This window comes from Anas platyrhynchos, chromosome 1 (genome assembly GCF_047663525.1).
Source record: "Anas platyrhynchos isolate ZD024472 breed Pekin duck chromosome 1, IASCAAS_PekinDuck_T2T, whole genome shotgun sequence".
Lineage (NCBI taxonomy): Eukaryota > Metazoa > Chordata > Aves > Anseriformes > Anatidae > Anas > Anas platyrhynchos.
In genome coordinates this window covers 28663412-28675636 of record NC_092587.1, presented here as the reverse complement: position 1 = coordinate 28675636, position 12225 = coordinate 28663412, and the positions used below count along the sequence as shown (strand labels likewise).

Genomic DNA, 12225 nt, shown 5'->3' with positions numbered 1-12225 from the left:
CTTTTCTCTGTAAACACATTTTAATGATTCTCCAGGCTATAAACCCATGCCGACTGCAAGAATGCACAAACCTAGAATCTTGCAGCTAAAATGTTCTGCTTGGAAGTGCTGACCCTTCTGCCGGGATTGCTATATCATTTTGTGTAGCAGTAGCTGTTCTTAAAATAGGAAAAAATGGAACAATTTATGCAATCCCAATTTAATAAAGAAATATCTAGGGGAAGGGAATAGGCTGATGTGCAGGTAAAACTAGGAGAAAAGAAATGTTAGACTGTCAATTGCAGTTGTATTGCTCCAGGTAATGGTGTGCTCCGTGCACTACCATTGCTCCTTGCTGTGTAGTTTGACGAGATAAACTGAATTCAGTGTAACGTGGCCATCAGTCTTCTGCCAAGGCACTGCCATGAAGGGAAGTTTTATTTTTCAAATTGCTTAGGTAGAGGCTTTAGCAGTTGTGCAGGGCAGCTTTTTAGTTCCGTGAGCAGCATGGAACTCAAGAAGCCGTACATCCTATGGCGCTGTCCTGCAGCAGCAATCAGTGCACGCTGTGGCTGCTTCGGAGCACTACGTGTGCAAACCAGCTGGCCAGCTGCTGCTGAACAGCACGTGTGATGGATGAGGAGACCTGCACTCCCCTCTCTGTGCCTCTTCCTTTACCTGACCAAAAATTTGTCACAGGATTTTTAGGAGTTTCCCAGCTCCATCTCTGTCAGAGGATGGTGGGGGGAGTTGCAGAAGAACTTTTCTCCTAGGAAAAAAAAGCTAAATGGATATGATTCCTAAAATTATTTTTCATTTTTTTCCATGTGGGCAAGTTATCAGATTTATCAGGTACCAGATTTAGTGTGCTTGGCAATATAATACATCCGTGTGAATTTTGTAGGGTGAAAATTGTCCTACATTTATTCTTCTATCTGATAAAGAGTGTTAATTAAACTTCCGTTAACCTTACATATTTTAAAATTCTGTGACAAAATAATAGGCTTGGGAGAAGGCAGGAGATGTCCTTATCTTTTCTTAATTCTGTGGATACCTTCAGAAACTGAAACACGGGAGTTTCTCTCTGAACACCAGCAAACACTTTTTCACTGTGCAGGCGACTGAGCAGTGGCACAGGCTGCCCGGAGAGGCTGTGGAGCCTCCCTGCTTGGAGATCCTCAAAAGCCACCTGGACATGGTCCTGGTCAACCTGTTTTTGGTGTCCTTGCTTGAGCAAGGGCTTGGACCAGATGGCCTCCAAAGGTCCCATCCAACCTCAGCCATTCTGTGAACCTGTGAAATTTCTTTCCAGAGGTGTTCATAGCGCTGCAGGAATCCAAAGATGTGGAGTTTTCAAGTTGATTTCATATCACAAGAGTCAAGGAGACCCAGGATGTTTTCTTTTTTCATTCTCGATGCAGGCACTATTGGAGAGCTTTTTCTGTTTGCTTTTATTCACCTTGTGCTATCTGAAATTGAAGATATGTAAGGATAATTAGGAGAAACCAGCATACAAACCGGTCTGTGCTATACCATTTAATGCCTTCCTGATAGTATGAGAAATGAGGAAAAGAGACAAGCCTCATTCACATCAGCAGGTAACCTATGTAGTGAGAGAAAAGTAGGTTTCTCATCATAAAATTTCATTTAGTAATAAGCAGTGCACTTGTGCTGTCTAATAAACTTCGATTTGCTGTCAGCTAGAGTTTCACTTGGAGTATATATTTGAGAAGTGTCCTGTGCTAACCTCACACTGCCTGTCTTGGAAATAACCGTGGTGGTTTTATGCAGGTGGGCAGCTGAGCTCCACCACAGCTGCTCTCTCACTCCCCCTCCTCAAAGGGAAAGGTGGAGAAAATAAAATGGAAAGGGCTCGGGTTGAGATAAGGACAGGGAGATTGCTTAACAGTTACCGTCATGAGCAAAATAAATTCACCATAGGGAGATTAATAAAATTCATTGCTAACAAGCTAAAGCAGTGAGAAGCTAAAAGCAAACTAAAACCACCATCCCACCATCCACCCCCTTCTATGTCCTCGCCCCAAGCAGCACAGGGGAACAGGGACTGGGGCTTGTGGTCAGTCCCTGACGCTTTGTCTCCACTGTGGTTTAGTGGAGGACTGGTTAGTGTTAGGTCAGAGGTTGGACTAGGTGATCTTGGAGATCTCTTCCAACCTAGATGGTTCTGTGATTCTGCTGCATGCCTGGAGCACCTCCTGCCCTCCTTCTGCACTGTCTGTAGGGCTGCTTCTCTCCCATTTCTCACTCTTCTCTCCCAGCTGCTGTTGCACAGCCATTTTATTTTTTTCCCCCTTTCTTAAATCTGCTCACACAGAGGTACAAACAACATCACTTACTGGCTCAGCTCTGGCCAGCAGTGGGTCCCTTTGGAGCCATCAGAAACTAGCTCTTATCTAACGTGGGGCAGCTCCTGGAGTCTTCTCACAGAGGCCACTCCTGCAGCCCCCCACTACTAAAACCTTGCCACATAAACCCAACAGTATAATGCAATCAAGTGGCTTCCATACACCTTGCTGCTGAAGTCATCCATACAAGAAAACTGGGACCCAACAAAACAGGTTTTTACATACACTGCCTAAAAGTACTCCAAGTGATGGGGATTTATTCACTTAGCCAAAATTACTGTAATTATTCTTTTCATTTACCTTAGATACTGAGTGTATTTTGGAGCCTCTGACTCTGCCAGAAAGTCCAGCGAGTCCAGGACGTGTTGCTGCTGTAGAGGATTCTCTACATGTGCCTTGCATTTTCTGCAATGAATGCTATCTCCTACCCGAACAAAGCCAGCTCCTGAAGCACATGATAATTGAACACAAGCTTGTCATCGCTGATATGAAACTGGTTGCAGATTTTAGAAGGTAAAGATTGTGTTGTTAAAAATGGGTATGTATGTGTACAGTTACTATATAAAGCTTCAGAAAACTAGAGATTGTATTTCTAAAATACTTGTTTTACACTGGGGTGTTGTGTAGTTACAGCACAGGGCAATTCCTCTGTTAGAAATTCTTTGCCACTTCTCAGATCCTGTTACTAACCAGCAAGCTGTGTACAAACTAGAAAGCTGTTTATTTCATAAAGGACGTTGTAGACAATCAACTCTTCCAATTTTTGTGTTTATTCACATGAGAAGACTATTTATTGTAAGACACTATATGATGTCCTAAAGACGTGTTGTACACAGAAGCTGTTCAATACGTGAACTTACACATTCTGGGTTGAAATTAATTTACCCTATCTTAAGGATGCCAGTATTTTCCCGCAGAAATCACATTTAATCCTTAACTATACTTCACAGGTCTGTGATCTGCATGTAACAGTGACTTGTACAGCGGTGTCACCGATCTTCTGGGATCACGTTTGGCTTTCTCTCTTTTAACTTCCTCCAGTAGCTGGCAAAGGCCCAGCTGGCTTGTGATTTCAGAGGCTTGGCACATGCTTGGCATTTTGCTTTCACAAACAAGGATGTATGGTCCTGTCAGAAGGCTGGATGGCACCTACTGATTTTGTAACTAGTTGTGTTGCAGCGCTTAAGTGTTAGCTGGATGATTTCTCAAATAGAAGGATTTTTGTGGTAGGCCTTCCATGATCAATTACTCTGCCAAAGCCAGTAATTTGTGTCTAACCATCAAAGTGCAAAAACCTAAACATTAATATGAAATTTGGGAAGATGAATGTAAGCCATATAAATCCTTAGTCAGACATAGGAGCTTAAAACTGCATAAAATTGAAAATTGATACTTGTTTTTGTTTGGTTTTGTGCAGAAGGCAGGCAGAACAAGAATGCAATGTTCTTTAGAGATAATGCTAGTTTCCTCAGATAAATAAAGGGATCAGAACTGCTCGGTAATGGAATGCCAGTTTAAGTGCACTTGGGGGATTATTCTGGGTTACTAAAAATTTATTTTTAACTCACCTTTTCAAGAAAATGTCCATTTAGATTCTTTTGACTTCTAATGCAATTGGAAGGTAGCCAAATGTTAGAGAAACAGCCCCAGGATGTGATGTGGTAGAGCTGTTACTCTGAAGTGTTTCTTCTCTTATTTGCTGTACTGAATACCAGAAAATGAGTCTAATACTGTGAAGAACAAAAAAAAAAAAAAGACAAATATAATCTGAGGTGTTACAATGAAGTGTGGAAAATAAAGGGAAATAACTATAAATACATTATATTATATTTATACTCAACAATGAGGTAGAACCAGTCTTAGGTATGTGTTTCTTGACAGAACAACAAGCACTGGAGAGTCCAGAGAAGATCAGTGCTAATGGAAAGCATATTTTTTTTCATAAGCTTGGAAAAGTAAAGATAAGTTGGCAGTAGGGGAAGGAATAGAGATGAGATGAACACATCCAATACATGCGTGACTGATACATAGAGGACACTGATAATTTATTCTCTCTCCCTGGAAGCATGGCAAGGCATTGGCTTTATTTGAGCATTGATTATTTGGGTTAAGCAGTATCATATAAAATCCCTTAACAGTAAGCTTCATGGCACAGGTTATGGTTTGGTGAGTTTGTCTAAATGATGTTCGCTTATTTCAGTTCAGGGGACAGACTGAACAGCATCTTGAAATAATTTCATTTGCACATTTATGTCCTAAAAACTCCATTCTCGAAGACCTGCTGTTCTTTGTAGCTGCAAGACTAATTTCACCATACATTATAAAAGTAGGGGGCAGAGGCACAACAAAATGATCACCTGTCACTTACAGGCATCTAATGATGCTTCAGCTGTGCTTGTGGGCTTTACTGTGCTTAGCTGTCTGTTGTACCAGAGGTTAATCCTCTCCATGTCAAGAGCACCTACAAATATTCAGAAAGGTCCTCATAATACTGCTGGAATTTTTATGATCCTTTCCCAATTTGATGGCATGTCAATACGAAACACTGAATAGCTAGCCTTTACCCGATCAACTCTTACATGATTAATATTATGCAGTAGGCATAAATGTAAGCCTACGCTTAAGCATTTGCGGATTTATTTTTTTTTTTAGATAATATTCTGAATAATTAGCACAGGGACTGCTTTATTCTCTTCATCATTGAACTGAGGGTGGTGATTTTTTTGATTAGACAGTAGCTTCTATTTCAGTGGGAACTGAACCTAATCTCTGTTGTTGTCTGTTAATGCTGCTATGGCAAACAATAATAGTACAGGAACATTTTTAAACAACTGTAGTTGATGGGTTAAACTTTCAAGCCGTATTTAGGGCTTTTCTTATTCTGTCTGTTACCCCACCCCCAGGTGTTTGGGGACTTCATTTTTCTGTCTTCCTAGTTGTCTGCCAAGCTACAGCTTTCACTGTAACTCCACAGGAGACCTGCCAAAACCTCACTTTTGACAAGTTGGTGTTTTTACTGGGTTTCAGATCCTTGCCTGCATCTTGAAGAACACCGAGCGCAATATTTTGGGAATTTGAGAGTACTCTGTAGTATATCTTTTCAGTAAAGATGCATCTGAATGGCAAATCTGTCTGAAAATGTGAATAAGTTACAGTGTTTATGTAAAGCCAAATGCAAATCTTTCTTATTTAGATCTTCAGTTTGACAGGGTAATTGAACCCAGGTTTAATGAAGCTGAGTGAGTTTAATGAATGAGAAAACCAGGTTAAAGGAAGAAAAAAATGAGAGAAGAATTAAAAAAAAAAAACAAAAAAAACACTTAAGACCTATAAGAATTTAAAGGATGCAAAAAATGAGAGCAGATCAATGGTTTATTAAACGGTTTGGGGATTTCCTTCTTCACTAATCTTCTCTCCCTTAATTTTAAAGATATATCTTATATTGGAAGAAGAGGTTTGCAGAACAACCCATCACAGACTTTTGTAGTGTGATAAGAACAAATTCGGAAGCTCCGTTAGGTAAGTATGATGCTTATTTTCTCTGTTGGCCAGATCATGTGATAATTTCTGGCATATACTGATGCTCTGATCCAGTCAAATGTGAAGTAATCTGGCACTAGGTCAGCAAAGCACAGAAATAATGTGTAATTCAGCTACATATTTAAACATACCTTCCTGAAGGGTGCCAACATGTGCTTCAATAAGGTTCTGAGCAAGGATGAGCTCAAGTCCAGGCTTCAAAACTCTGCCAAATTGGGGCCGGCTGCCAGACAAGGCCTAGAAGCAGTGCTGCTCCACATCATAGCTAGGGAAGCTTTGGTATGCTACTGCATAAATAATTGCTGGCAGTCCATCCAGAAATGTGGAGAAACATTCCCAGGGAGCTACCTTCCCAAATTCACCCTGTCCCCTACCCCCAGCTCATGATGTTAGCTCTTCCTGGGCAGCAGGGCTGCAATCATGTTTCCTTTCTCCTCTCCCTGTGCTTATTGCCCCAAAAATGTTACGAGAAGATATCTTCACATAAAGGGTACAAAGACTGCAATTTTCTGCACTCCAACACAAGACCAAGGGCTGTACCTCACAGCTCTGGCCCAATTGGATGCTCTATCATAAGGACAGAGGCTGACAGTGCAAAGGAAGTGTTTTTTCTCAGAAGTAGACACAAAATTGTTAAACAGATTTCCACAAAAATGAGTTTCCTGTTGTGAACTTCACCACCTTCTGTTCCAAGCAGAAGCTGATATATTTCTTTGGCTTCCCCTTTCCTAACAAAAATATATAATTTACGTAAAAAAGCAGATAAGAGAACATTAGGGCTTTCCTACATCTTTAATCATCTATGCAGAGCTTTTAAGACAGTAAAAATGCATTCAGACAGTGTCAGAGATGGGTGGAAGTAAACTGTTCTTATTCAAATTAATTTTAAGAAAAATAGTCCTGGAAAATGTGAAAATCACTCCAAAGACCTACATTTCTCTTACATATGTATTTTTTTTTGCTGCTGAAATTTTAACACCTACTACTCATTTTGAAAATTGCAAATCAAGCACGTGAAGGCTACAGCCTACCAAAATTGTAATCCAACAGTAGCCATTCCAGAGGATAGTTTTGTTAATATTAATGATGAGCTCCTTCAAATTAGATAGCTCAGAAATCAGGAGGTTTATGTTACTTAAGAGGTTCTGCGTGAAGAATTGGGAAAGGCTGAAATGGGAAAGTTTAAAATGGTGAAAGACTTAGTAATGGTCAGTTCAGCTCACCATCCACATAACTCTTTAATTAGTAAATGAGTAGGTTTCAAATGCAAACTATTTTCTTAAATGTTTTTATATATTTTTTTCTGCTGAGTAATTTTAAGGTAATTAATTTGAATGAGATTTGTTTCATTACTAAACTGGATATGAACATAAACATTAAAAAGTGCAGTAAACATAAAATGTACATAAAACAATTAAAATGTTAATTAGGCAAGCCTCAGTGTGCGTTATTAAACAGCTATGATACACACTTGCAGATGGAACGAGATCTGACAGTAAAAGGTGATGTTGTTAGTGAAGGGTATGCCAAATGATAACTACTGAAAATGAATAATTATTTAGAGAAGTAACTGAAAAATCCCACATGCAAGATAGAACTAAAAGTCACTTCATGATTCTTTTATGCTGACTGTGACTAATATCAATGATTAAAGGTTTCTCTGTCTCCAGAAGAACCAACGTAAAAGAGAACAAGGGTGGTAGTGAGGAAAACCTGTGCAAGACTTTGGTCTTTGTACTGCAATATAAATGTTTAAGATCATATGTATGTATGTAATTGCTGATAAAGCCTTATGAGTAAGTGTATACAAATGTTTAAGCATGTTTCAGTAAATTATGCAATTAAAATAGCTGCCTTTAATAGATTTAAGAAGTCATCTCATACTCCTAATTCATCCAGAGGACTAGCAGATATATGCAGATATATGCCACAAATATAACAGATATATGCCACAAATATAACAGATATATGCCACAAATATTCAAAACAGCACCAGCCTCCCATCCCTTACCCACACTTCCTAATCTCTTAACAGAAGAGCAAGACAACTATTTTCTTCTCTGTGATGTCTTACCAGAAGACAGATTACTTAGAGAACAACTTCAGCAAAAGAGACTGGTAAGAAATAATTTTTGTTTCCTTTTTTTAGGGTAAGCAGTTCATTAGTATAATATATGGAAATTTAGTAAACATTTTAAATACAAAGCATATTTTACTAAACTGCAAAAAGCTTTTATTTTAGTTCATTTTCCTATCTACTATAGAAGAGTATATAAAGTCCTCGTTTATAGATTTTTCATTGGAATAAATTTACGGGTTGCATGTCAATGTTTCACAGGGTTGAAAAATACACCCAGAGCACAAAAAGAGGCTGAGCGTGTTGAATGCTTTTCTTCCTCAGAGAACCTGCAGTGCGCTGACACAGTATCTTTTGTGTAGTAATTTACATGTGGGGACATTAACAAAATAAAACTCAGTGTATGTTACTGTGAAACAGGAAGTGATACTTAAAATGTCTTCAAGCAAACTGCTTTTGTGCACTATTACACTTTCACTCAGATGGTTTTAATTCACACTTACATACTCACATGCACCAAGATGCATGAGTGGAGGAAGTCTGTCCAGGATCGTCTCTGTGACAGCTGTTGAGTGCTCATGAAACCCTCTGTTTTTTTTCTTGCGTGGTGATAACACCTTTGTCCTTTGGATAAATCTCTAGTATCTGAGGAGTTGTGAGTTCTGCCTGGGTGTCATTTGTGTTAGGCTCTTGCTGACTTCAACTTCCCTGAGTCTTAGCCCAGGTTGCAGACCCGTGTTTTGTGTAGTTTCCTTGTTTGAAGTACACATCTGTAAACTGTTTTTCCTCTTAGGCTAATTAAAAATGAATGCTGTTTGATGCATTGCAGTCATGTTGCCAAGCTCCTAGTGTTAGGATGCAGGGTCTTCTGCTAAGTTATCTGTGCTGTGAGGTCTTAGAGTGCAGGCCTTTCATCTTGACATAGGCAAGTTCCTCAGTTTACTGCTAGGAGCTCTGTTCTTTGATTTATCAATACAGGTCTTTTTGTTTTGTAATTTCTTCTGGTACCTTACGTGGATGGTAAGGTACTGACTTTATGTTTCTTTCACAAGTCTACATACACAACATGCAACTGAAAACCAACTTAAAACATAAGCATTCAGAATGAAGGGGATGCTTACAAAAATCAAATTCTATTGCTCAGGAAAATTGGGACTGGCGGGCAAAAGCTGCTACCCTGGGAATGCTGTATCTGTTTTATGGCTAGAGTCACATTCTGAATCTTGCTGCACACAACTAGTGAATCCCCAGAATCTGTGGAATATGTACAGGTCTTACACAGCTCTCCATGGTGTCCCAGCTCTTGCAAAGGAGAACTGTAATCGTTCTGACACTGAGGATTTCCCACAGAGTTGGAGTTGCTTCACCTGAAATCTTCATTCCTGTGTAGGTCCATTGGGTTGGCATGGCCTGAGAAAAAAGCGGTTGCTGCACTCTTGCCTAGCATGCTTCTTTCCCAGTTCATCATAAGGCCCACCCTGGATCAGTAAAAAAGGTTTGTCTAGGTCAGTATCTTACCTTTGCCAGCAGCCAAGTGTCTGGTACATTTTTGCCTTGCTCCGATCCAGTGGTGATTCTTTCTTAAAATATTCTCCTAGTCTCCAGCAACTGACAGCTCAAGAGTTTTCAAATTCAACAACACTATCTATATTTAACACAGTAGATTTTTATTTAATGAACCTCCAACTCTGAGCCCTCTACAAGCTTCTGATATCTACAAGTTCCTGCAGCAGTTGCACAGCTTAACTACACCATGAGAGAACTGTCTGTTAGTTTCTTCCCAATCTCTCCCCTCCCACTTGGATGGTTTTCACACTAGAAAAGGCAGTGAACAATTCGTCCTTAATCTTATCCAAACCATCCGTGATTTGTCTCCTGGTTTTCCTACCTGATGTCATGTCTTCCGTTAGTTCTGTGCTGCAGGGTGCCCCCACAGCAGAGAGCAGCATCCAGGACTGCATTAGGAAGAGCTTTGACAGCAGGTTAAGGGAAATGATCCTACCTCCTCTGCTCAGCACTGGTGGGGCCACACCTCAAGTTCTGTGTCCAGTTCTGGGCTTCCCACTACTGGAAAGACACAGACCTGAGCAAACCGATTGCAGGGTCCCAAAGATGATTCAGGGACTGGAGCATCCTTCACACAAGGAGAGGCTGAGAGAGCAGGCACAGTTGAGCCTGCAAAAGAGAAGGCTCAGGGGGAATCTTATCAATGTGTTTAAATATGTGGTAGAAAGAAATGAAGATCAAACCAGACTTCTCTCACTGCTGCTCTGTCTTAGCTTTACGTGACAAGGGCTTGGTAGCAAGGGGGCTTCAGGGGTGGCCTCTGTGAGCCAAAAGAGACCGTCCCCAAAAGGGGACATGGGTCCCATGGTGGAACAGATCTCCACACTGCAGCCTGTGGAGGAGACCCCACAGGGAGCAGGGGCAGAGAGCAGCCGTCAAGGAGCAGCAGAGACGAAGCGTCAGGGACTGACTGCAGTCCCCATTCCCCTGTGCTGCTCAGGGGATGGAGGTTGAAGAGGGTGAATGGGGGAGGTGGTTTTACTTTGCTTTTAGTTCTCACTGCTATAGTCTGCTAATGATAAGCAGTAAATTAATCTTCCTATGCTGAGTCTGTTTTACCTGTGATGACAATTATTGAGTGATCTCCCTGTCCTTGTTGCAACCCTTGAGTCCTTTCCATCATATTTTCTTCCCCTTTTCCTTTGAGAAATGAGAGTGAGAGAGCAGCTGTGGTGTTCAGCTGTGTGGCAGGGTAAAACCACCACATGCCCCCCCAATGGAACAAGAGGCAACAGACATGAATTGTAAATCAGGAAATTCCATCTGAAAAGAAGAAAACACATTTTTACTGTAAGGATGGTCATACACTGGAACAGGTTGCCCAGAAAGGCTGTAAGGTCTCCATCAGTGGAGACAGTCAAAACCCAACTGGACACAATCCTAGACGATGAGCTGTAGATGACCCAGTTTGAGCAGGACATTGGAGTAGATGACCTCAAGAGGTCCTTTCAAACTTCCATGATGCAGTGATTCTAGGTTGAAGTTGCTGTTTATGTCATGGTTCTTTCCTGTACGTCACTGTTGCACTTCTCTGTACTTTTTCCAGTTTCCCACATACCCTTTGAGGTTACGTAAGACATCTTGTATATGGCATGCAGGCATGCATGGTCACAGTGACGGTCGTTTCCCAAGCACATATCATGTTCTTTGTGACTTTGAGGGAGAGAAGAGGATCATTATTGAGCAGGCAACTATTGTTTTCATATAACTGTCTGCTGTAGTAATAAGTCCTGGCTGCTACACCTTGAACTGTACTTTTTCTTTTTTAAAAGGCCATTTGTATCTGAGTTTTCCGTGTTTTGTGCTATACAACCCTATCCCAGCTAGGCCTTCTCTCCACTACTGGTGTCAAGAAAGGGCAGAGTCTTCTGGCAGGTAAACCATCTCATCTCCTCTGCAAGTAGTTGTTTCCTCAAAGTCAGAAGAGTGAAGGTTTTAGCCCAAAGCAAGTGCTACTTTTGTTTACAGCATAATTAAGTTTGAAAAGAAAGAATTAATCATTATGGTGTAAAATAGCCTTTGATATTAACACTGCTTTAAATATCAGAATCATATCTTCAGTTTTTACTGAAGCTTTTTGTGAAATCAAGCTGCTGCTGTCACTGGGGCTAATGGAATCACAGCTCTAGTTAAAGCAATAAAGTCTGTTTATTTTTTTATTTCCTTTTGCTGCAATCCGAGTGTTGACTTGCAAGTTAAATAGTTATTTTGCTTTGCAAAGTCTTGTACCTCCAGACAAGTCTAGCAATTAAGAGTGAGTTGGCAAGTGGGCTTGTGTGAGTTGCTCAGAATAAAGACCAGAACTGTAAAACTTGTGGTGATTTTTCTGCAGCCTTTGAATCCTAACTTCTGTCTCCAACAGCAAGCCCAAACAAGGAAACAAGGACAAATGCTATCTTTAAAATGTGCTAGCTGAAGCACTTCATTTAGCAGTTTTGAAACTCCAGTTTAGGAATATTTCAGGCTGTATTGCAGCAGGGGAGCTGGCCAAGGTGGGTGTCATGCCGAGACATTATGGTGACTGTGATGTATTGAGAGAGGCCAAGGAATGAGCCTGAACTAGGTTAGAGTGCAGCTTGCTGAAATAGCTGACAGGACTATGTAATGTAAAACAGATACGGTCTTTTGGAAAAAAAAACAGTCTTAACAAAGAATCAGTGGTTGTGAAGATCACTAGTGGACCAGGCTAGGAAGTCC

General features: G+C 40.6%; 1 protein-coding gene across 2 annotated transcripts in view; it reads left to right on the top strand.

Annotated features, from left to right (window-relative positions):
- ZNF277 (zinc finger protein 277) overlaps positions 1-12225 on the top strand; it is a 55769-nt gene that overhangs the window by 18685 nt on the left and 24859 nt on the right. For both annotated transcript variants that reach the window (XM_038166641.2, XM_038166651.2), the window contains 3 exons: positions 2651-2858; positions 5776-5864; positions 7921-8003. In XM_038166641.2, coding sequence (XP_038022569.2) covers positions 2651-2858; positions 5776-5864; positions 7921-8003 — 380 coding nt within the window. The remainder of the gene's footprint in view (positions 1-2650; positions 2859-5775; positions 5865-7920; positions 8004-12225) is intronic.